A 25,486-nucleotide genomic window follows, 5' to 3' on the forward strand; every position below is an offset into this window, starting at 1 on the left:
TCTAATACCCGTTGAAGTTGCACCACATTATTTATTTATTGCTCGAATACATTACATAATTTATGCAGATACAAATGACAAGATCCTGGCATTATTTATGAGGCTCTATCTGCGCTAATAAATGAAAATACCATATTCGGCAGCCCTGCTCGCGGTACATGTGGATTTTTGCGTTATCTAGGATAACAATGGACCTGAAAAACAAAATGAAAACTATAGCGAGTCACAGCATCGAACCACTGCTTGCAAGTACCTCGGGAGCGGCCATGGATTAATGTACGGAGCATTTTTTTGTTCTGAAAGCCTCGTGAAAAGCTAAACGATCAAAGGTTCCTGTAGTAGACTCCCACGCGAAAAAGGCGCCCACGTCAAAAGCGGCTAAGACCGATCGTCTTTCACCTCTAGTAAACGGCAGGCTAACTATTGCCGGCAGGGCAGCCGAAAAATAAATTGACGCTCAAGTAATTGTTATAAATATTATTGCATAATTTATGAGCGGTGGCTTAGACCGTACCATTATTTATGATACCAGATTACTATTCCACACTCATAATTTATGATACTATCTCACGAACGGTGCGGAAGACGGCGGCGAGGATCCAGAGGGCTCGTTTGTCCAGCGTCTCGAGAAGCGTCGCCGGCTCGAGGCGCGAACGCCCCGCTACGACCTCATCTCCAGCATCCCGCCGACCTCGAACAAGGTCGAGCGGTTTTCAGCGTGGCGCGTACCACGTTTGCTCAAGAGCGCAACAGTCTCCAGTCCGCTACGCTGGAAACAATTTTGTTTCTGCGTGAGAATGGTGACTTCTGGGACGTTTCGACAGTCGATAGCGTCAATTAGTGTGAGTAACAGTACGTCTAATACCCGTTGAAGTTGCACCACATTATTTATTTATTGCTCGAATACATTACATAATTTATGCAGATACAAATGACAAGATCCTGGCATTATTTATGAGGCTCTATCTGCGCTAATAAATGAAAATACCATATTCGGCAGCCCTGCTCGCGGTACATGTGGATTTTTTGCGTTATCTAGGATAACAATGGACCTGAAAAACAAAATGAAAACTATAGCGAGTCACAGCATCGAACCACTGCTTGCAAGTACCTCGGGAGCGGCCATGGATTAATGTACGGAGCATTTTTTGTTCTGAAAGCCTCGTGAAAAGCTAAACGATCAAAGGTTCCTGTAGTAGACTCCCACGCGAAAAAGGCGCCCACGTCAAAAGCGGCTAAGACCGATCGTCTTTCACCTCTAGTAAACGACAGGCTAACTATTGCCGGCAGGGCAGCCGAAAAATAAATTGACGCTCAAGTAATTGTTATAAATATTATTGCATAATTTATGAGCGGTGGCTTAGACCGTACCATTATTTATGATACCAGATTACTATTCCATACTCATAATTTATGATACTATCTCACGAACGGTGCGGAAGACGGCGGCGAGGATCCAGAGGGCTCGTTTTTCCAGCGTCTCGAGAAGCGTCGCCGGCTCGAGGCGCGAACGCCCCGCTACGACCTCATCTCCAGCATCCCGCCGACCTCGAACAAGGTCGAGCGGTTTTCAGCGTGACGCGTACCACGTTTGCTCAAGAGCGCAACAGTCTCCAGTCCGCTACGCTGGAAACAATTTTGTTTCTGCGTGAGAATGGTGACTTCTGGGACGTTTCGACAGTCGATAGCGTCAATTAGTGTGAGTAACAGTACGTCTAATACCCGTTGAAGTTGCACCACATTATTTATTTATTGCTCGAATACATTACATAATTTATGCAGATACAAATGACAAGATCCTGGCATTATTTATGAGGCTCTATCTGCGCTAATAAATGAAAATACCATATTCGGCAGCCCTGCTCGCGGTACATGTGGATTTTTGCGTTATCTAGGATAACAATGGACCTGAAAAACAAAATGAAAACTATAGCGAGTCACAGCATCGAACCACTGCTTGCAAGTACCTCGGGAGCGGCCATGGATTAATGTACGGAGCATTTTTTGTTCTGAAAGCCTCGTGAAAAGCTAAACGATCAAAGGTTCCTGTAGTAGACTCCCACGCGAAAAAGACGCCCACGTCAAAAGCGGCTAAGACCGATCGTCTTTCACCTCTAGTAAACGACAGGCTAACTATTGCCGGCAGGGCAGCCGAAAAATAAATTGACGCTCAAGTAATTGTTATAAATATTATTGCATAATTTATGAGCGGTGGCTTAGACCGTACCATTATTTATGATACCAGATTACTATTCCACACTCATAATTTATGATACTATCTCACGAACGGTGCGGAAGACGGCGGCGAGGATCCAGAGGGCTCGTTTTTCCAGCGTCTCGAGAAGCGTCGCCGGCTCGAGGCGCGAACGCCCCGCTACGACCTCATCTCCAGCATCCCGCCGACCTCGAACAAGGTCGAGCGGTTTTCAGCGTGGCGCGTACCACGTTTGCTCAAGAGCGCAACAGTCTCCAGTCCGCTACGCTGGAAACAATTTTGTTTCTGCGTGAGAATGGTGACTTCTGGGACGTTTCGACAGTCGATAGCGTCAATTAGTGTGAGTAACAGTACGTCTAATACCCGTTGAAGTTGCACCACATTATTTATTTATTGCTCGAATACATTACATAATTTATGCAGATACAAATGACAAGATCCTGGCATTATTTATGAGGCTCTATCTGCGCTAATAAATGAAAATACCATATTCGGCAGCCCTGCTCGCGGTACATGTGGATTTTTGCGTTATCTAGGATAACAATGGACCTGAAAAACAAAATGAAAACTATAGCGAGTCACAGCATCGAACCACTGCTTGCAAGTACCTCGGGAGCGGCCATGGATTAATGTACGGAGCATTTTTTGTTCTGAAAGCCTCGTGAAAAGCTAAACGATCAAAGGTTCCTGTAGTAGACTCCCACGCGAAAAAGGCGCCCACGTCAAAAGCGGCTAAGACCGATCGTCTTTCACCTCTAGTAAACGGCAGGCTAACTATTGCCGGCAGGGCAGCCGAAAAATAAATTGACGCTCAAGTAATTGTTATAAATATTATTGCATAATTTATGAGCGGTGGCTTAGACCGTACCATTATTTATGATACCAGATTACTATTCCACACTCATAATTTATGATACTATCTCACGAACGGTGCGGAAGACGGCGGCGAGGATCCAGAGGGCTCGTTTGTCCAGCGTCTCGAGAAGCGTCGCCGGCTCGAGGCGCGAACGCCCCGCTACGACCTCATCTCCAGCATCCCGCCGACCTCGAACAAGGTCGAGCGGTTTTCAGCGTGGCGCGTACCACGTTTGCTCAAGAGCGCAACAGTCTCCAGTCCGCTACGCTGGAAACAATTTTGTTTCTGCGTGAGAATGGTGACTTCTGGGACGTTTCGACAGTCGATAGCGTCAATTAGTGTGAGTAACAGTACGTCTAATACCCGTTGAAGTTGCACCACATTATTTATTTATTGCTCGAATACATTACATAATTTATGCAGATACAAATGACAAGATCCTGGCATTATTTATGAGGCTCTATCTGCGCTAATAAATGAAAATACCATATTCGGCAGCCCTGCTCGCGGTACATGTGGATTTTTTGCGTTATCTAGGATAACAATGGACCTGAAAAACAAAATGAAAACTATAGCGAGTCACAGCATCGAACCACTGCTTGCAAGTACCTCGGGAGCGGCCATGGATTAATGTACGGAGCATTTTTTGTTCTGAAAGCCTCGTGAAAAGCTAAACGATCAAAGGTTCCTGTAGTAGACTCCCACGCGAAAAAGGCGCCCACGTCAAAAGCGGCTAAGACCGATCGTCTTTCACCTCTAGTAAACGGCAGGCTAACTATTGCCGGCAGGGCAGCCGAAAAATAAATTGACGCTCAAGTAATTGTTATAAATATTATTGCATAATTTATGAGCGGTGGCTTAGACCGTACCATTATTTATGATACCAGATTACTATTCCACACTCATAATTTATGATACTATCTCACGAACGGTGCGGAAGACGGCGGCGAGGATCCAGAGGGCTCGTTTGTCCAGCGTCTCGAGAAGCGTCGCCGGCTCGAGGCGCGAACGCCCCGCTACGACCTCATCTCCAGCATCCCGCCGACCTCGAACAAGGTCGAGCGGTTTTCAGCGTGGCGCGTACCACGTTTGCTCAAGAGCGCAACAGTCTCCAGTCCGCTACGCTGGAAACAATTTTGTTTCTGCGTGAGAATGGTGACTTCTGGGACGTTTCGACAGTCGATAGCGTCAATTAGTGTGAGTAACAGTACGTCTAATACCCGTTGAAGTTGCACCACATTATTTATTTATTGCTCGAATACATTACATAATTTATGCAGATACAAATGACAAGATCCTGGCATTATTTATGAGGCTCTATCTGCGCTAATAAATGAAAATACCATATTCGGCAGCCCTGCTCGCGGTACATGTGGATTTTTGCGTTATCTAGGATAACAATGGACCTGAAAAACAAAATGAAAACTATAGCGAGTCACAGCATCGAACCACTGCTTGCAAGTACCTCGGGAGCGGCCATGGATTAATGTACGGAGCATTTTTTGTTCTGAAAGCCTCGTGAAAAGCTAAACGATCAAAGGTTCCTGTAGTAGACTCCCACGCGAAAAAGGCGCCCACGTCAAAAGCGGCTAAGACCGATCGTCTTTCACCTCTAGTAAACGGCAGGCTAACTATTGCCGGCAGGGCAGCCGAAAAATAAATTGACGCTCAAGTAATTGTTATAAATATTATTGCATAATTTATGAGCGGTGGCTTAGACCGTACCATTATTTATGATACCAGATTACTATTCCACACTCATAATTTATGATACTATCTCACGAACGGTGCGGAAGACGGCGGCGAGGATCCAGAGGGCTCGTTTTTCCAGCGTCTCGAGAAGCGTCGCCGGCTCGAGGCGCGAACGCCCCGCTACGACCTCATCTCCAGCATCCCGCCGACCTCGAACAAGGTCGAGCGGTTTTCAGCGTGACGCGTACCACGTTTGCTCAAGAGCGCAACAGTCTCCAGTCCGCTACGCTGGAAACAATTTTGTTTCTGCGTGAGAATGGTGACTTCTGGGACGTTTCGACAGTCGATAGCGTCAATTAGTGTGAGTAACAGTACGTCTAATACCCGTTGAAGTTGCACCACATTATTTATTTATTGCTCGAATACATTACATAATTTATGCAGATACAAATGACAAGATCCTGGCATTATTTATGAGGCTCTATCTGCGCTAATAAATGAAAATACCATATTCGGCAGCCCTGCTCGCGGTACATGTGGATTTTTGCGTTATCTAGGATAACAATGGACCTGAAAAACAAAATGAAAACTATAGCGAGTCACAGCATCGAACCACTGCTTGCAAGTACCTCGGGAGCGGCCATGGATTAATGTACGGAGCATTTTTTGTTCTGAAAGCCTCGTGAAAAGCTAAACGATCAAAGGTTCCTGTAGTAGACTCCCACGCGAAAAAGACGCCCACGTCAAAAGCGGCTAAGACCGATCGTCTTTCACCTCTAGTAAACGACAGGCTAACTATTGCCGGCAGGGCAGCCGAAAAATAAATTGACGCTCAAGTAATTGTTATAAATATTATTGCATAATTTATGAGCGGTGGCTTAGACCGTACCATTATTTATGATACCAGATTACTATTCCACACTCATAATTTATGATACTATCTCACGAACGGTGCGGAAGATGGCGGCGAGGATCCAGAGGGCTCGTTTTTCCAGCGTCTCGAGAAGCGTCGCCGGCTCGAGGCGCGAACGCCCCGCTACGACCTCATCTCCAGCATCCCGCCGACCTCGAACAAGGTCGAGCGGTTTTCAGCGTGGCGCGTACCACGTTTGCTCAAGAGCGCAACAGTCTCCAGTCCGCTACGCTGGAAACAATTTTGTTTCTGCGTGAGAATGGTGACTTCTGGGACGTTTCGACAGTCGATAGCGTCAATTAGTGTGAGTAACAGTACGTCTAATACCCGTTGAAGTTGCACCACATTATTTATTTATTGCTCGAATACATTACATAATTTATGCAGATACAAATGACAAGATCCTGGCATTATTTATGAGGCTCTATCTGCGCTAATAAATGAAAATACCATATTCGGCAGCGCTGATTCCCTGAGCGGCGCGCTGGAGTCGCGAAAGGCCTCGATCTCTGATGCTAGCGCAAGCGCGCGTAGCTTCTACTTGAACAGACTCATAATGCCTACGTCTAGAGGTTGTAGAATGCCTGTCGTATTTTTAGGCAAAGGGACTACCTCCGTTCCCCAGCCTACGAAACCCTCAATCGACTCTGTTGACACATGACACGTCAAAATGTCAAGGTAGAGCGCCAACGCGTCTGGTTGCTCCGTGCTGACAAACTCCCCCCATACCCCATCAATGACGTGGTCTTGCCACACGCTTTTATTCATCCAACCGCTGGTTTGCAACGCAATTACTGCGCGCTTGCCGTGCACTTCTTTCTCAACCGTGCCCCCTGGCTGGCTTTTAAAGATTACGTGCGGTCTCAGCTTCTTCCCCGTAGCGGACACTTGCGAGCAGCACACTTGCGCGTTGCGAGCGTTTCCTTCCTAGCACCCGAGCAGCCTTCTTGCTCCCAGACTCAGCAATGACGGTGCTGGGCTCTTCATCGTAGTAGACAGCCGTCTCGTCGGCGTTCCAAATACACGCGCGCGCGCGAGCACGCGATATCGCCGCCCCAGTCGTGCTAGCAAAAGCCTGTTGCTCGTGCTCCAGGTCCACGGAAGCCATTACTGTCCGGTTCGGCTTCCGAAACGCAAATCCCTAACGGCGAACAAGATGCTGCAGAAGCCGGTAAAGACTGGCATCTTTATTGCGAGCTAAATAGACAGTATCCCAGCTAGCGTCGTCTTCTTTGACATATATGACCACGTGGCTCGTCTTGAGCGGAATGTTACCTTGACGCAATTGCTTGATCCATTGCAAGACTGCATCGTCGTAGGAAAACGAGCATCGCCGTCCTTGGCGAGTCACCGTGGACCGCATCTTGCTGCTGCAGGCAGATCGAAGCCTGGCCTCGAGCTCGTCGACCTTGCGCGCGGGGTTGTCGGCCTTGGCCGGCACATAGGCCTCGCCGCTAGCAGCCAGACTGCCGCCGCCTTTGCCCGCGCCCGCCTCTGCACCCCTCCCCCCCACTGGAGGCGCAGCAGGCGAGAGTTGCGCTGGGATAAGCGGCGCGTCGGCGCTCGATGCGGGGGCGTCCATGGCTTGAGTGGTGGCGCGCAGGTTTCGGTGTGAGTGGAGATTTCGTTGCCACACACTGGAAAGAGAAATTTATGAAACGTGACCCGGTTAAGACAGGGCGCAACGAAGAGACGCGACAGTTAGGAATTGACTGAAGTCATCCCCGTCTGGGGCGCCCACCCATCTGGGCTTGCTTGGATCGTGAGATCTTGTCATGATCGATCGTTTCGCCGAATGGACTGTACGATGGATCGTAACAAGAGGGGCGGTTGACACGATGGGATTGGAGATTTTCCGGAATTCCCCGAGCCGCTCCTGTGATTGGTTGGCTCAGAAGCTCACTCTGGGAGAGGGAGGCAGCGACACGTGGCGTATGGGAGAAGCGGATCCCGACCGGACTCACGTTGGCAGTGTACAAGGTTTGGTGATCCCGGATGGAGATATCCCCAAGAGCGGACCCCGGCTGGAATCAAGTCCCGAGCGAGAGGCAAAGCCCAAGGGAGAGTAGAAGTGCCTCCGACGGGAGGCCACCTGCCCTTGCCGCACTGCACAACGCAAGAGGAGCCCGACCGGATCGAGTGAAGACCCAGAAGCCGTGGAGTTGTCCAAGACATCCCGGATGTAAAGCCCAGGTGGAGTGTGATCCCGTTTGGAGATAACCCTGGAACCCGGATGGAGATACCAAGAGATCATCCGAGATGTGAAGATCCAGTATACAAAGTCCAAGATTGTTTCGACCGACCAAGCCGACCAGCCAAGATACAAGTCAAGATGGAGTTCATGTAAAGATCGACAGGAGATAGCCAGACATGCAGAGAGAGAGAGAGAGAGAGAGAGAGAGAGAGAGAGAGAGAGAGAGAGAGAGAGAGAGAGAGAGAGAGAGAACAGATAACAGATAACAGATAACAGGTAAACAGAGTTCGTTTTGCCAAGGATCGCGCAAGTGAGTTGGAGCAGCCTACCGGACGTGCATTCCCGGAGGACCGACTAAGTCTACGTGTGAGGGCCCAGCAACTGTGACATCTGGGCCGAGCTCCCGCAACCAAGTCCAGCCCAAGTTGGGGTGAGTACCGGGTGACAACCCCAGGTTGATCCATCCCATTCCATTTCCTAGTTGCGGTTGAGCTCGTCCAGACCAGGAAGGCCCCACATTTCGTATTACCAATTACCTTGTCACCCCGGTTGGAGCAGCCCCGGGTGGGAAGTATTGTTTTAAGCGTTATTGTATGATCGGAGGTATTTGATTGTGTTAGTTTCCCTCAGTACTTGAGGGTGGTGCGCGTGAGCCAAAGCCGACCGGGATTGACCAGTATCCCGGAGTCCGGCTGGAGTTGACTGGAGTAGTGACCGACCCTTTCACGGTCCAAAGAATAAGGAAGGGCTACGTGTTTGTATATAACTCTGTATCGGTTTGTATTGTTTGGTTATCTGAGGGCTGTCAGAGGCGACGTCCAGGAAGGTTACGTTCTGCCCTGCTATCTAGCGACCTACAAGTATCAAGACAACTCATCCACGGTTGAAGACCCCTGATTACGAAGACAAACGAACCCACAGGGATTGTTCACAAGGACACACGCCACCCCGGTTGGAGTGTACATCTAGGTGTACTATCTCCGGTTAGGGTTTGTTCTAGGCACACCCCATTCGGGAGTCTACACCCAGGACGCGCTAAACTATACACCTGGGCGGTCAGGCATTCACCCGCCTCGCCTCACTTGTCCTCATACTGCTCACCGTCCCCGCCGGACGCGTCGTCTCCTTCGCGATCTTCCATCTTCCATCTTCAACCTTCGAACTTCTAGCTACCCCACGTACGTGACGGCAGCCAGCTGGCTAGTTCTTGCCACCGATCGACGTCCCTCGCACATTCTCGCCCCGATCTACGTAGTGTACACCACGTTGAGCCCGTCCAGCGCCACCTGCTCGGCGAGCAGTTTCTTTTCGCTGCCGCTGCAAGTGACGGTCCGCCCCAACTACAATAACAGAAATCAAACATGTTTATGTTGAAAGCGTATGGGTGGAAATTTTGCAATATGCGTATACAACATCATCTCGCTGGAGAGACAGATCATAATTGACCGACGGGAGAAGCCTTGGGTAGATAAGGCAAGTATGCCACGTCTTGTTTCACGACATGCTGTCTTCCTTGTATGTGCTTCCAGATGCCTAGAAGACGCCGGAATGTGAAAATTGTAAACATCCCTGTTACAAAGATTCTAATAATGCAAATACCCTCAAAAGATACAAGTTTCCTATGCTTGTCTCTATAAAAGATGTATTTTACTACACATTTACCAATTCAAGTTGGCAGTAGTGTAAGGCAAAGGCGAGTGTCCCGTAAGTAGGATTTTTTTTTTTAGCAAAATCGAAAAGTCGAATTTTTGTGTAGACCGACATGGATTTAGTCCAGAGCTAAATCTACGTCCCGTATTCCATGGGTTCACTTCGAATAACGGCCGCGACAGATAGCGCGCAGTGGCGTGCCATTTTGTTGACGAGGCGCATGTCGATACAGGGCATGCAATCACGCAATAAATATGCCAGCGTAACGTACCCTCAATTGGGTTACACATCGGCGAGTATGGGCCGAGACGTAACAGCTTCAAGTCCTCTCTGTCTTGGACCAGGTCCTCCGTCCGACAGTGGGCGGGGGCGTTGTCCAAGACGATGACAATGGTCTTGCCAACAAAGTGGTCGCGGTATAAGTCGTGGCGTCCACAAACGCTGCGTTGACCTCCATCTTGATGCTACCACGACGTGTAACGTAGTGTACGAGCCCGACTTCAGGCGAGATCGCGTACTGCACCTGCAAGTTAGCGCCTTTAGCGGGCGGGAGCTTAACGACGGCGCGCCGGCCGATTGTGGCGCGGCCATGCGTACGCTTGCAGTACAGATTGTAATTAGTCTCATCCTAATATACGACGAAAGACCCATTACTCTCATGACGCAGCAGCGCTTCACCGAACTCCCTTCTCTTCTCGATGCTCACTTCTTTGTTACACGTTTCAGGCTCAACACGAACCTAGCACAATTACATGCATACTTAGTACAGCGCATAGATCAAAACATAGTAATGAAACCCGACTGTAAACATGTACCTGTTTTACAGTGTAAAGCTTGTCACATAGCTTCTTACTGATAAGGGAAGTCCTGATGTCAACACCGAAGTCGAACTCGAGCATCTCTTGCATCTGCACGAGGGTGTACTGGCAGTTGTCTTCGAGATAAGCGACAAGGGCTTCCTCCATTTCTGGAGTGCACTTCATGCATGCCGCCTGTGCGCCACCTCTCTTCTTGATGCCGGCAGCTCCACGCTCGACGAAGCTGCGAGCTGTCGTGGGCGGGATGCCGTTGCAGTCGGCTACTAGCATCCAGTCCCGCCCTTCCCTGTGCGCGTCGAGCACTCGCGTGCGGGTGGCAAGCCCGTGCTTCGGTTCCTTTGGCATGCTGCCGCTGGAGAGAGACTGCTACTGACCATCGGTTTGAGCTTTGCCCTGGACTAAATTTGCATTGCTCTAAATGCTATTTTTTATAATATTTTTCGAAATATGGATGTTACTTCAGTTATTCAGTCTGTTTTGCCTTAAACTACTGCCTTCTTGGATTGGCAAAGGTGTAGACAATTCCACAGTCATTTATGCTGTAAACGATATATACACATTTTTGACATATCTATAAAAATATACATTACAACTATGTTACACTTATCTTGAAAGCAATTGTAGGTTTTCGCCGATAGCTAAAAAATACAGTATATCAGGGACATTAACTAGGTGATAATCTCGACACAAAAAACCAGATCGAATGAGAGAGCCACGTACATCACCTTAAAGTACCGTACAATTCTATGATTTATGCGAAAAGTGTCTAGTTTGATCATTTTCGGCATCTTCTGAACGTCGTCAATTCATGTTAAAGTGCGCAACTGGAGAAAAGAAGACGTCATCATCCCTTGATAATAAGCCGCTCCAATATAGTCAGCTTCTAGATTCTCTCCTTTAAGCCGTTCAGCTTTGAACTCCACTCCAATTTGAGGTAGGGCTAAAACAAGAAAGCTAACTGCTCATTTTGGTGGTGCGGCCCACTGAGGTAGTTAAGTGAAAATATGAAATTATGCACGATTCTTTTGCCGCTCACATCTCAATAATGGCGCGCAGGTGCCATGTTAGCCATTATGTTTTCTAAGCCATCCGTAGGTCGCACCCATACCCCTCCTAAATCTATGGCCATTTTCAAGTTGAAAACAAAACATAAAATCAATACTCCGGCCGATCAAAATGTCAAGCGCATTTTGTGGTGCATCACCAACGTATCTTTGAAGAATGCTGCTCAGCCTTGGTACTGATAGGATCGATTCATTGAGCGCACAGATTGCTTCGTCCGTGGTAGTATCTTACTTCAGCTTCATGCAGCCGCCTGCCACGAAGCATTTCGCTTGAAGCAACTTGATTCGCTCTTTTCCTTCTTTTTCGGCATTAATCAGCTTTGAGTACGGTGGGAAACTACGCTGCCGAATAAAATACAGTGCCTCCTTCTATTCCTTGAAATGCCACAATACCAGGTAAAAGCACATTCCACGCTCAGCTTCATCTGGCAGCACGAACCATGTACAGTACATGCACGATTTTTCTTAAACTCGGTAATTCACAGAGTCATTCTGCCCACCCCAAGATGTTCGACCGACGAATAAAATTATGAGCGCAACCTCCGGACTCGAAATAGTGACGCGAGCAACCTTTTGTTTCTGTCGACGAGACACGCAACCACTAATACAAACATATTCAATCGCCTTGTACGTCTTTCATACACGGTGTAAACGCTAGGGCGACCGAGATAAACGTCATGTAGAAGCACAGGCGGCATTGGGGCATCAGTCGCGCCCTCTTGGGTTAGACTGTCAATCTGCTGCTTAAGGGTCAGCCCGAAGTTGAGTTCACTTGATTGAAAACACGATTGCATAATATTTCGCTTTGTGGGAAATGCATTTTTTCTATCAAAAACCTTGCTTGAAGTTTTCGCACAATTTTAGCTCAGTTCACTTGGTTTGTAAAAGTTCCAACTTGGTTGGAAAATGGTGTAGTAAAGAAGAGTAGGTCTAGTAAATGTTCAAGCAGCAAAAACGCATGCAGTAACAGACTTATCACCCGAGCGTGTGTATATTCAGAGAGAAGATGATATACCGAGTGAGGCTAGTTATGTTGAGAAGGTTGACATCGTGAACTTCATGCTAAAATGTGATCCATGATAAGTCCATCAGGGCTTGAATGAACTCTGAAGTTAGGAGATGGCGCATTCGATGGAGCCGATCGTGCTCGTGCCGCCGGTACTCGTCATGCAAGCGTCTGCGCAGACCATCTACGGTCGCCAATAGTCTTGCCGTGTCTGGGGCATAGCACAGAGCGCTAGGAAGAGCTACTTCGCTATCATTCATCTCGCGTCGTTTCTAAGTCGTAGCACAGCGATAGTTGCATTACAACCCGACGTGCGTTTGCTTGATGGGCGGTCATATCTTTATATAATGATATTTTTCTTCAAAATCGTTCTAGTTCCTGATCTGTATAGTGAAGTCAAGGTAAGTTTAATGAGGGGCGGATGCAACGGGACAAATAAAAGGTTTCAGTTGTAGTCTTTTGATACGCGTCGGAGGAAGATGATAAAACCTATACACCGATGTTCGGAACAAACGCTGGTATATTCTTATGGTCGTTGTGGAAGACCCATTGGCTCCGGTGCTACGCCATACGTCTGTGGACGTGAAGATATCATACGCCCGCCTCCCTAAATCTAAATCGTGAATCCCTGCTACTTCATCAGAGAACCCTGTCAAGTCATGAATCGGCATCGCGAAGCACGTTTTTATGCATTTAAGGAAGTGATTGCGCTATATATTGTACGGACTCATTAAAGTTGAAGCCAGAAATTTTAGCACCAGAATACGTATTAGTTCTTCTGTTTTTAAATAAACACAACAACGGCACATCTCATCTGAGCATCCTCAAATTACCTCCAACTAAAACTGCCAAAATTATCAACTATCACGATAAACCGAAGTAGAGAAGGCTGTCGAAGTTGTACCGTTTTGTTTTAGACCACTGCACAATGCACCGCACCGTTTAACAATTGTTGCCCAATCAGATATAGGCGTTTAATTTTGGACCAATAGTAGTGCTGGCGAAACATAGTGTAAAACGATGCATTATGGAGCGTTTTACATACCCCAAATTTTATACCCGGTACCTCTTCTAATTTGTATTGGTGTTATCGAAAAAGCGGTGTAAAACGCTGCATGGTGCATCGAGCAAAACTATCTTACTTAAAACATTTTCGCCTTGCAATAGGGACCAACCGCCTCCCCGTCACTCATAGCGGAGGCACTGCACGAGGCAAACAAGCCCATATCTCAAGCCAAATTGGGTCTGGTGAACTACCCGGTTAGAATATCAAGTGTATATTCTAACCGTCGGTGGTACCCGTAGCGACGACGACGCGGAACATGAGCCTTGGCGTTGTACCGCTAAATGCGAATAGGTCTACACGGTCATTAATTTCCCTGCCAATTGGCGATACAGAGCGAAACGCACATTGTGGCCAACAGCTATTTAGGCCACAACTCCACCTGCAAGTCGAGATCGCGGACTTTTCAAAGAAATCTCTTCACTGATGATGTACATGTACGTGGTCCGTGGCCCATAGGTCATGGGAGCCAAACGTACTGGCGTCAATGAGTCTTGTCCCGACCTCGGCTCACGTTCGTGCACCGAATCAAGCGCGAGCATGCCAATAACGGTAAATGTTTGAACTATAATCAGCTGGGGTAGGCAACAGCCCTGACTAAATCGACGATTGACAATCGTGCGGCCAGACCTGTCCGACATTCACAACAAAAAAGCAGTCCATTAGATCATTCAGATGAGTATATCCAATCCTGAATCGTTTGTTGCGCCTATTTTCAAACGGAGGAGGGTGACAGTAGCTAAAATGGACTCGTGTAGCTCAAAATTACCCGAATGTGAAAGTCCACGAGTCCTTTATTTGATATCAAACTTCAAACAGCCAATCAGCACTACCAGACGCCGAGAAAGTAAACAGATAGGATCGTCAGTGATTACAACTTTATCCTTAGAGGTCGAAAGGAAGATACCGAGGTGAGCGCCGTAACCAGCATATTGTTGTCACGTGTCTGTACGTCTCGGAGAGTACGGTTACCGCTTCGTTAGGTAGATCGAGAGGATGTAGCCGCCAAAACGCCCGAGGCAGTGCCTTCAAGGTGTTATTGCACATCACCTACACGTTTAAACTGTATTTCACAGGAACGTCCGGGTGGACGCCCGGGCGCATACGACCCCGAGACTGTTGCGCCCACTATAAGCGCATGTATTCGTGTAATCTCGACCGTCATCCAATACATGTTAACGCACCTCTGGTCGCATGGATACTTGCCGTAATGGCGATGCTGCTGATACAAGCCTCATAGTCGCCGCCAGCACATTGATGAACACAGTCAAAGCCCTGGCCATCGAGCAAGTTGCGTTCCCTGTACGCCGCGCGGAGGAAGCTGTACAGGGTTAGTTTTAAGCTGCTTATGACGAGCATACCGTCCATGGGCTCTCCAAGCCTCAAGTTCCTAAACATGTGTACCAAGCAAGGAGACGGTACTTTAGCGAGGACGGAAACGGGGTCATCAAAAACCCACCAGTTTCGACGGCACTGCACGGGGCTGCCTCCGTTTTTCAGTTTCATCAAAACACACTGAGCCGCGAAAACGTTAGCAAGCCTACACTAATAATTGGTTGGATGCACCCTTTTCTTGCCGACCTGCTTCACTACCACAGGCCTACTGTTGATGGTAAATTCCGGTGCGTCTGGTGATTATGGTTAAGTTGACGGTGGCACACGCGATCCGCCGGGAGTGAAGTAAAGATGTCGAGCAATATTCTTTAAGCTGGACATTCTGCTTAACACAAAGACCCAGCAATCAAGCGTACGGGGCCTATGCCACTGCAGCATCTACCGGTGGACAGATGCAGGGTGGGCATCGAGCTTTAATTTGGGGCATACGTCAACTTTGTGCCCCACACCTGCCGAGATAACGTCATCGTTCCTCGCGCGAGAACAAATGTGACGAGGCAGATGGAGCTTGAAGCTGCCGCGTCTTTATACTCCAGGGCCGCACGGCTCAGCTCATTTGGTCATTTGGGAAGATGTGAACAAGGGTCAACCAGCACTGTTGAAGTTCCCGGCCTAGCGCTCATGACTGGCGCTCCACTGGTATTTTTCCAATACCACCACGTCTACTACGAAGGTTCCGAGCTTCAACGCATTTTGGGCTGGGTACACCCTCGCCTGTTGGAGCTGCTTCGGTACCCCGGTGCCCAAATGTTCATTGACGGGACATTCCGCTCTGTGCCAAGGTCGTTTGAGCAGTGCGCTATTCTTATGGTGAGAGACCCCGCAGGTTGTGTGTTAGTTCCAGTGGTATACCCATTGGCTGGAACGGCACGGCTGCAATGTATCGAGGAATGCTCGGGATTATGGTCGACGCTGCTGACCAGCAACTTCAACCTGGTACGCTGGTCGTCGACTTTGCGCAAAACCTGATCGACTCGGTTCACAGTCAGTTCCCGGATTGGTAGGTGACTCTTTCATTGGAAACAGGCATTACGACAGCGTTTGGCGGGCCTGCGTATACCGCAAGTGGAAAGTGGCCTTGCCATGGAGATCGCTGTCCTGGGCATGCTGATCGTGGCGCGTCGGGCCAAGTTGACCCGCATGGAATCACCTTCGTCGAGAGAACAATACGCCATCGCTGCGAGCGATGGAGACTACATTATTTGTAAAGCAAAAATAACATTTATTTGCTTGTTTTTAAATTAAAAGTTAAGAATTTGTCACAATATCTCCGGAACGCTAGACATGTTTGACACCTCTAACATATTTGGGCACATAGTACATCAATTATGAAGATGATACACCCAAACTTATCCTAGTGTTTGTGTGGAAAATTACGCTTAGAACTAGATTCTTCTCCGTTTTTAAGAAACAAACATTCTAGACGTGACTGTCTAAAAACAGTTATTAGTTTTCGCGAATTTAATTTTTTATATATTGCCTTTCACCCAAAATGGCGGTTGCCCTTCCTATTTAGGCGCATTTAGGCGGACCCTAATCCAACCGATCCTGAAATAAGCCTGATTAAAGTCGGTGTAAGATGGTTGCACCAGCTAATTACGTATTTTTAACGCAAAAATATTTGGTTGCGGTCTGTTTGGCGGGTGGCTAGCCGCCAATCGTGCCAGGCCCGCTGTAACTCACCCACCGCCATCACAACATAGCGGTTTATTTGCATATTTGCGTATTTAGCGCGTGTGTAGTGCAGGATGACAGTCTCGACAGATCTCCGCTAGCGGGTCATTGTCCTGCTCTACATGTACGACATCGGGATGGCACTAGTTGCATCTGTGCCAGGTGTTTCTGTTCGATCTATCGAAAGATGGAACCGCTTGTTTAAGAGCCACGGTAAGAGCTTGTCTCAAAGTGAGAGAACTAAGTCGTCCCGATGGCCACCAGAAGCTATTGCATTTGTAGAAGACTACATAAAGCTCCATCCATGTTTCTACCTGGAGGAATTACAGGCAGCGGTAAAGGAAAGGTTTAATGGAATGCTTAACGCATCCACACCTACGATCTGTAGACTGCCCCGCTTTGACCTCAATATTACCAGAAACGTACTTACGAAGCGCACGCGCGAAAGCGTGCCGGTAGAACTATCAGGTTTATATTGAAAACTACGTTCGCTATACAGCGGACCGGACCAATTAGTTTTTGTTGACGAAACTTCTAAAGATGGCCACGATGCGCTTTGAAAGTATGTGTGGTCCCGTAGGAATACACCGGCAATCAGGGCTGCCGAATATGGTATTTTCATTTATTAGCGCAGATAGAGCCTCATAAATAATGCCAGGATCTTGTCATTTGTATCTGCATAAATTATGTAATGTATTCGAGCAATAAATAAATAATGTGGTGCAACTTCAACGGGTATTAGACGTACTGTTACTCACACTAATTGACGCTATCGACTGTCGAAACGTCCCAGAAGTCACCATTCTCACGCAGAAACAAAATTGTTTCCAGCGTAGCGGACTGGAGACTGTTGCGCTCTTGAGCAAACGTGGTACGCGCCACGCTGAAAACCGCTCGACCTTGTTCGAGGTCGGCGGGATGCTGGAGATGAGGTCGTAGCGGGGCGTTCGCGCCTCGAGCCGGCGACGCTTCTCGAGACGCTGGACAAACGAGCCCTCTGGATCCTCGCCGCCGTCTTCCGCACCGTTCGTGAGATAGTATCATAAATTATGAGTGTGGAATAGTAATCTGGTATCATAAATAATGGTACGGTCTAAGCCACCGCTCATAAATTATGCAATAATATTTATAACAATTACTTGAGCGTCAATTTATTTTTCGGCTGCCCTGCCGGCAATAGTTAGCCTGCCGTTTACTAGAGGTGAAAGACGATCGGTCTTAGCCGCTTTTGACGTGGGCGCCTTTTTCGCGTGGGAGTCTACTACAGGAACCTTTGATCGTTTAGCTTTTCACGAGGCTTTCAGAACAAAAAATGCTCCGTACATTAATCCATGGCCGCTCCCGAGGTACTTGCAAGCAGTGGTTCGATGCTGTGACTCGCTATAGTTTTCATTTTGTTTTTCAGGTCCATTGTTATCCTAGATAACGCAAAAATCCACATGTACCGCGAGCAGGGCTGCCGAATATGGTATTTTCATTTATTAGCGCAGATAGAGCCTCATAAATAATGCCAGGATCTTGTCATTTGTATCTGCATAAATTATGTAATGTATTCGAGCAATAAATAAATAATGTGGTGCAACTTCAACGGGTATTAGACGTACTGTTACTCACACTAATTGACGCTATCGACTGTCGAAACGTCCCAGAAGTCACCATTCTCACGCAGAAACAAAATTGTTTCCAGCGTAGCGGACTGGAGACTGTTGCGCTCTTGAGCAAACGTGGTACGCGCCACGCTGAAAACCGCTCGACCTTGTTCGAGGTCGGCGGGATGCTGGAGATGAGGTCGTAGCGGGGCGTTCGCGCCTCGAGCCGGCGACGCTTCTCGAGACGCTGGACAAACGAGCCCTCTGGATCCTCGCCGCCGTCTTCCGCACCGTTCGTGAGATAGTATCATAAATTATGAGTGTGGAATAGTAATCTGGTATCATAAATAATGGTACGGTCTAAGCCACCGCTCATAAATTATGCAATAATATTTATAACAATTACTTGAGCGTCAATTTATTTTTCGGCTGCCCTGCCGGCAATAGTTAGCCTGCCGTTTACTAGAGGTGAAAGACGATCGGTCTTAGCCGCTTTTGACGTGGGCGTCTTTTTCGCGTGGGAGTCTACTACAGGAACCTTTGATCGTTTAGCTTTTCACGAGGCTTTCAGAACAAAAAATGCTCCGTACATTAATCCATGGCCGCTCCCGAGGTACTTGCAAGCAGTGGTTCGATGCTGTGACTCGCTATAGTTTTCATTTTGTTTTTCAGGTCCATTGTTATCCTAGATAACGCAAAAATCCACATGTACCGCGAGCAGGGCTGCCGAATATGGTATTTTCATTTATTAGCGCAGATAGAGCCTCATAAATAATGCCAGGATCTTGTCATTTGTATCTGCATAAATTATGTAATGTATTCGAGCAATAAATAAATAATGTGGTGCAACTTCAACGGGTATTAGACGTACTGTTACTCACACTAATTGACGCTATCGACTGTCGAAACGTCCCAGAAGTCACCATTCTCACGCAGAAACAAAATTGTTTCCAGCGTAGCGGACTGGAGACTGTTGCGCTCTTGAGCAAACGTGGTACGCGCCACGCTGAAAACCGCTCGACCTTGTTCGAGGTCGGCGGGATGCTGGAGATGAGGTCGTAGCGGGGCGTTCGCGCCTCGAGCCGGCGACGCTTCTCGAGACGCTGGACAAACGAGCCCTCTGGATCCTCGCCGCCGTCTTCCGCACCGTTCGTGAGATAGTATCATAAATTATGAGTGTGGAATAGTAATCTGGTATCATAAATAATGGTACGGTCTAAGCCACCGCTCATAAATTATGCAATAATATTTATAACAATTACTTGAGCGTCAATTTATTTTTCGGCTGCCCTGTCGGCAATAGTTAGCCTGCCGTTTACTAGAGGTGAAAGACGATCGGTCTTAGCCGCTTTTGACGTGGGCGCCTTTTTCGCGTGGGAGTCTACTACAGGAACCTTTGATCGTTTAGCTTTTCACGAGGCTTTCAGAACAAAAAAATGCTCCGTACATTAATCCATGGCCGCTCCCGAGGTACTTGCAAGCAGTGGTTAGATGCTGCGACTCGCTATAGTTTTCATTTTGTTTTTCAGGTCCATTGTTATCCTAGATAACGCAAAAATCCACATGTACCGCGAGCAGGGCTGCCGAATATGGTATTGTCATTTATTAGCGCAGATAGAGCCTCATAAATAATGCCAGGATCTTGTCATTTGTATCTGCATAAATTATGTAATGTATTCGAGCAATAAATAAATAATGTGGTGCAACTTCAACGGGGTATTAGACGTACTGTTACTCACACTAATTGACGCTATCGACTGTCGAAACGTCCCAGAAGTCACCATTCTCACGCAGAAACAAAATTGTTTCCAGCGTAGCGGACTGGAGACTGTTGCGCTCTTGAGCAAACGTGGTACGCGCCACGCTGAAAACCGCTCGACCTTGTTCGAGGTCGGCGGGATGCTGGAGATGAGGTCGTAGCGGGGCGTTCGCGCCTCGAGCCGGCGACGCTTCTCGAGACGCTGGACAAACGAGCCCTCTGGATCCTCGCCGCCGTCTTCCGCACCGTTCGTGAGATAGTATCATAAATTATGAGTGTGGAATAGTAATCTGGTATCATAAATAATGGTACGGTCTAAGCCACCGCTCATAAATTATGCAATAATATTTATAACAATTACTTGAGCGTCAATTTATTTTTCGGCTGCCCTGCCGGCAATAGTTAGCCTGCCGTTTACTAGAGGTGAAAGACGATCGGTCTTAGCCGCTTTTGACGTGGGCGCCTTTTTCGCGTGGGAGTCTACTACAGGAACCTTTGATCGTTTAGCTTTTCACGAGGCTTTCAGAACAAAAAAATGCTCCGTACATTAATCCATGGCCGCTCCCGAGGTACTTGCAAGCAGTGGTTAGATGCTGTGACTCGCTATAGTTTTCATTTTGTTTTTCAGGTCCATTGTTATCCTAGATAACGCAAAAATCCACATGTACCGCGAGCAGGGCTGCCGAATATGGTATTGTCATTTATTAGCGCAGATAGAGCCTCATAAATAATGCCAGGATCTTGTCATTTGTATCTGCATAAATTATGTAATGTATTCGAGCAATAAATAAATAATGTGGTGCAACTTCAACGGGGTATTAGACGTACTGTTACTCACACTAATTGACGCTATCGACTGTCGAAACGTCCCAGAAGTCACCATTCTCACGCAGAAACAAAATTGTTTCCAGCGTAGCGGACTGGAGACTGTTGCGCTCTTGAGCAAACGTGGTACGCGCCACGCTGAAAACCGCTCGACCTTGTTCGAGGTCGGCGGGATGCTGGAGATGAGGTCGTAGCGGGGCGTTCGCGCCTCGAGCCGGCGACGCTTCTCGAGACGCTGGACAAACGAGCCCTCTGGATCCTCGCCGCCGTCTTCCGCACCGTTCGTGAGATAGTATCATAAATTATGAGTGTGGAATAGTAATCTGGTATCATAAATAATGGTACGGTCTAAGCCACCGCTCATAAATTATGCAATAATATTTATAACAATTACTTGAGCGTCAATTTATTTTTCGGCTGCCCTGCCGGCAATAGTTAGCCTGCCGTTTACTAGAGGTGAAAGACGATCGGTCTTAGCCGCTTTTGACGTGGGCGCCTTTTTCGCGTGGGAGTCTACTACAGGAACCTTTGATCGTTTAGCTTTTCACGAGGCTTTCAGAACAAAAAAATGCTCCGTACATTAATCCATGGCCGCTCCCGAGGTACTTGCAAGCAGTGGTTCGATGCTGCGACTCGCTATAGTTTTCATTTTGTTTTTCAGGTCCATTGTTATCCTAGATAACGCAAAAATCCACATGTACCGCGAGCAGGGCTGCCGAATATGGTATTGTCATTTATTAGCGCAGATAGAGCCTCATAAATAATGCCAGGATCTTGTCATTTGTATCTGCATAAATTATGTAATGTATTCGAGCAATAAATAAATAATGTGGTGCAACTTCAACGGGGTATTAGACGTACTGTTACTCACACTAATTGACGCTATCGACTGTCGAAACGTCCCAGAAGTCACCATTCTCACGCAGAAACAAAATTGTTTCCAGCGTAGCGGACTGGAGACTGTTGCGCTCTTGAGCAAACGTGGTACGCGCCACGCTGAAAACCGCTCGACCTTGTTCGAGGTCGGCGGGATGCTGGAGATGAGGTCGTAGCGGGGCGTTCGCGCCTCGAGCCGGCGACGCTTCTCGAGACGCTGGACAAACGAGCCCTCTGGATCCTCGCCGCCGTCTTCCGCACCGTTCGTGAGATAGTATCATAAATTATGAGTGTGGAATAGTAATCTGGTATCATAAATAATGGTACGGTCTAAGCCACCGCTCATAAATTATGCAATAATATTTATAACAATTACTTGAGCGTCAATTTATTTTTCGGCTGCCCTGTCGGCAATAGTTAGCCTGCCGTTTACTAGAGGTGAAAGACGATCGGTCTTAGCCGCTTTTGACGTGGGCGCCTTTTTCGCGTGGGAGTCTACTACAGGAACCTTTGATCGTTTAGCTTTTCACGAGGCTTTCAGAACAAAAAAATGCTCCGTACATTAATCCATGGCCGCTCCCGAGGTACTTGCAAGCAGTGGTTAGATGCTGCGACTCGCTATAGTTTTCATTTTGTTTTTCAGGTCCATTGTTATCCTAGATAACGCAAAAATCCACATGTACCGCGAGCAGGGCTGCCGAATATGGTATTGTCATTTATTAGCGCAGATAGAGCCTCATAAATAATGCCAGGATCTTGTCATTTGTATCTGCATAAATTATGTAATGTATTCGAGCAATAAATAAATAATGTGGTGCAACTTCAACGGGGTATTAGACGTACTGTTACTCACACTAATTGACGCTATCGACTGTCGAAACGTCCCAGAAGTCACCATTCTCACGCAGAAACAAAATTGTTTCCAGCGTAGCGGACTGGAGACTGTTGCGCTCTTGAGCAAACGTGGTACGCGCCACGCTGAAAACCGCTCGACCTTGTTCGAGGTCGGCGGGATGCTGGAGATGAGGTCGTAGCGGGGCGTTCGCGCCTCGAGCCGGCGACGCTTCTCGAGACGCTGGACAAACGAGCCCTCTGGATCCTCGCCGCCGTCTTCCGCACCGTTCGTGAGATAGTATCATAAATTATGAGTGTGGAATAGTAATCTGGTATCATAAATAATGGTACGGTCTAAGCCACCGCTCATAAATTATGCAATAATATTTATAACAATTACTTGAGCGTCAATTTATTTTTCGGCTGCCCTGCCGGCAATAGTTAGCCTGCCGTTTACTAGAGGTGAAAGACGATCGGTCTTAGCCGCTTTTGACGTGTGCGCCTTTTCACGTGGGAGTCTACTACAGGAACCTTTGATCGTTTAGCTTTTCACGAGGCTTTCAGAACAAAAAAATGCTCCGTACATTAATCCATGGCCGCTCCCGAGGTACTTGCAAGCAGTGGTTAGATGCTGTGACTCGCTATAGTTTTCATTTTGTTTTTCAGGTCCATTGTTATCCTAGATAACGCAAAAATCCACATGTACCGCGAGCAGGGCTGCCGAATATGGTATTGTCATTTATTAGCGCAGATAGAGCCTCATAAATAATGCCAGGATCTTGTCATTTGTATCTGCATAAATTATGTAATGTATTCGAGCAATAAATAAATAATGTGGTGCAACTTCAACGGGGTATTAGACGTACTGTTACTCACACTAATTGACGCTATCGACTGTCGAAACGTCCCAGAAGTCACCATTCTCACGCAGAAACAAAATTGTTTCCAGCGTAGCGGACTGGAGACTGTTGCGCTCTTGAGCAAACGTGGTACGCGCCACGCTGAAAACCGCTCGACCTTGTTCGAGGTCGGCGGGATGCTGGAGATGAGGTCGTAGCGGGGCGTTCGCGCCTCGAGCCGGCGACGCTTCTCGAGACGCTGGACAAACGAGCCCTCTGGATCCTCGCCGCCGTCTTCCGCACCGTTCGTGAGATAGTATCATAAATTATGAGTGTGGAATAGTAATCTGGTATCATAAATAATGGTACGGTCTAAGCCACCGCTCATAAATTATGCAATAATATTTATAACAATTACTTGAGCGTCAATTTATTTTTCGGCTGCCCTGACCGCGACCTTGAAGAATTGGTGCATTCGCGTGGTAGTATCCTACTGTTCTTGCCTCCGTACCCCCCCCCCCAACTAAATCCTATCGAGGTTGGGGTATCTCTACCCAAGCGCTGGATCACTCAGCACGCTCCACTCGCATTTCACGCCATTCACGATGCCACCGCCATGCCCGAGGCCGCCCACATGACCGATGCCCCCGCCATGCCCGAAACGGACGCCGTGCCCGAGGATCCCATCATGGCCGACTCGACTACTCCATGCATGGCCCTGGTAAACCCACTAAGCATGCTACGCCCGCGGTCCCCTACCTACCCGGCACCGCCTACATCCCGGCGGCTCTTAATATGCCTGGGACGGACGGCACGCTCCCCGGCCTCGACATGTCCGACTTGATCATCGCGTGCTTGGCCCTGATAACCCAGGAAGGGTGGCACGCCGAGTGTGAGCATAGCAGTTCAAACGGCTTGATGTATTGCTCCGTTAATCTAATGTAAGCTAAAACTATCCTGAGCTGCGGTCGTCCGCCGATCTACGAGCCTCGCTGGGAGCTACGACAGGCTTTCCATGTGGGGCTGGTCGAGACCCGAAAGCGCGTTGTACATGTCCAGCTTCTGAGCGACCGCGGCCATGCCGTCCACGCAAGGCCTCTAGAGAGGCGCGGGCATGCCGTCAGTGCCGAAGTTGTCGATCGCCACGAACGTGCGCTCCGTATCGGGCTTGGCGGGGACTGCAAGCGTATTGTCCAAGTCGATGTAGTAGAGGATCGGTATGCAGCCCGAGTCGGGCTGATCGGTGGCCGCGTGCATGAGATCCGCTCCGGGCCGGACTGGTCCGCGAGCATGCAGTCCATTCCGGGCTTGATCAAAGCCGTGGACGTGCCGTCCGTATTGGGGGTGCTTTGGGTCCGCGGGCATGGGGTCCGTGTCGAGCAGATCGGGGGCCGCGGGTCTGCCATCCGTGCCGTGATGGTCTGGGTCCGCGAGCGTGCTGCTCGCGCAGGGCTGGTCGGGGACCACGGGCGTGCTGAACTAGACGAGGTCGTCTGGTGCCGGGTATGTTGGGGGCTTCGATCGTGGATTGCTTGCCGGGACCATCCGGGACTGCACACAGGCTCACTGAGCCGAGCTTGGGGAGGACACCGAGCATGCTGTCCGTGCCGGGTACTTCGGGGACCTTGGCCATGCCGTCCGTGTCGTCCATGTCGTCCATGTCGGGGGCCTTGGCCATGCCGTCCGTGTCGGGGGCCTTGGGCATATTGTCCGTGGCGTCGGTGCCGGGCATGGCGGGGGCTGTCGGCATGGCGTCGGTGACGGGCATGTCCGGGCCCGCGAGCATGCCGCCCCAGTAGACAGCAGCAATTTGGGTTCGGTAGAGGTCGGATGAGAGGACGCAGGGAGCCGGGCGCGATCACGACATTGTAGGCGCTTGAGTGCTTGTCAGCATTTTTAGAAATGAGCTTTCGATGCGGGGCGGCGGCGAGCTTTGGTTCCGTTCATATGCCCACGAAGACGCCTCTAGATTCCGAACTACTCAGGGGGGAAATTGTAAGCAAATCTATTGGTTATTTCAGGAGTAATTGGCGATCATTGGTGGAATCGTTTGAATACGTGCGATGATTGGTGGAATTGCTTGATGGCAGCAGGAACCGCTCAAGCAGGATGGCGCGAAAGGTGATGAAGATGTGCACGTTGAAAATTTGCGCGTTGGAGTGATAGCGTGACGTGCATAGCGTAGCTTAAGTGTGGAAGTCGTAAATGGCAGTAGTGCCACAAA

The 25,486-nt window shown here is 48.5% G+C and overlaps 6 protein-coding genes across 6 annotated transcripts; 2 read left to right on the forward strand and 4 right to left on the reverse strand.

Annotated features, from left to right (window-relative positions):
• Nucleotides 1-491: 491 nt before the first annotated feature.
• Nucleotides 492-5,979, forward strand: PHYSODRAFT_324079 (hypothetical protein; the record flags this gene model as incomplete). The annotated part of the gene is made up of 9 exons (XM_009519746.1): nucleotides 492-510; nucleotides 586-759; nucleotides 1,443-1,558; nucleotides 2,310-2,472; nucleotides 3,155-3,328; nucleotides 4,012-4,185; nucleotides 4,868-4,983; nucleotides 5,735-5,839; nucleotides 5,935-5,979. The coding sequence occupies 9 exons, from the start codon at nucleotides 492-494 to the stop codon at nucleotides 5,977-5,979; spliced, it is 1,086 nt and encodes a 361-aa protein (XP_009518041.1).
• A 234-nt stretch (nucleotides 5,980-6,213) lies between these two features.
• On the reverse strand, nucleotides 6,214-6,444 carry PHYSODRAFT_473510 (hypothetical protein; the record flags this gene model as incomplete). The annotated part of the gene is made up of 1 exon (XM_009519747.1): nucleotides 6,214-6,444. The coding sequence occupies one exon, from the start codon at nucleotides 6,442-6,444 to the stop codon at nucleotides 6,214-6,216; it is 231 nt and encodes a 76-aa protein (XP_009518042.1).
• A 76-nt stretch (nucleotides 6,445-6,520) lies between these two features.
• Nucleotides 6,521-7,258, reverse strand: PHYSODRAFT_324080 (hypothetical protein; the record flags this gene model as incomplete). Its single annotated transcript, XM_009519748.1, has 2 exons — nucleotides 6,521-6,799; nucleotides 6,884-7,258. 2 exons carry the CDS (start codon nucleotides 7,256-7,258, stop codon nucleotides 6,521-6,523), a joined length of 654 nt encoding a protein of 217 aa, XP_009518043.1.
• A 5,206-nt stretch (nucleotides 7,259-12,464) lies between these two features.
• PHYSODRAFT_469290 (hypothetical protein) lies at nucleotides 12,465-12,668 on the reverse strand (the record flags this gene model as incomplete). The annotated part of the gene is made up of 1 exon (XM_009519749.1): nucleotides 12,465-12,668. One exon carries the CDS (start codon nucleotides 12,666-12,668, stop codon nucleotides 12,465-12,467), a length of 204 nt encoding a protein of 67 aa, XP_009518044.1.
• A 5,042-nt stretch (nucleotides 12,669-17,710) lies between these two features.
• Nucleotides 17,711-22,335, forward strand: PHYSODRAFT_468806 (hypothetical protein; the record flags this gene model as incomplete). Its single annotated transcript, XM_009519750.1, has 2 exons — nucleotides 17,711-17,886; nucleotides 22,233-22,335. Coding segments are annotated over 2 exons (279 nt in total), but the record flags the coding sequence as incomplete, so codon positions are not given.
• Nucleotides 22,336-24,360: 2,025 nt separating this feature from the next.
• On the reverse strand, nucleotides 24,361-25,048 carry PHYSODRAFT_250168 (hypothetical protein; the record flags this gene model as incomplete). Its single annotated transcript, XM_009519751.1, has 2 exons — nucleotides 24,361-24,741; nucleotides 24,830-25,048. The coding sequence occupies 2 exons, from the start codon at nucleotides 25,046-25,048 to the stop codon at nucleotides 24,361-24,363; spliced, it is 600 nt and encodes a 199-aa protein (XP_009518046.1).
• Between the last annotated feature and the right edge of the window lie 438 nt (nucleotides 25,049-25,486).

Source organism: Phytophthora sojae (assembly GCF_000149755.1).
Source record: "Phytophthora sojae unplaced genomic scaffold PHYSOscaffold_1, whole genome shotgun sequence".
In the NCBI taxonomy this organism is placed as follows: domain Eukaryota; phylum Oomycota; class Peronosporomycetes; order Peronosporales; family Peronosporaceae; genus Phytophthora; species Phytophthora sojae.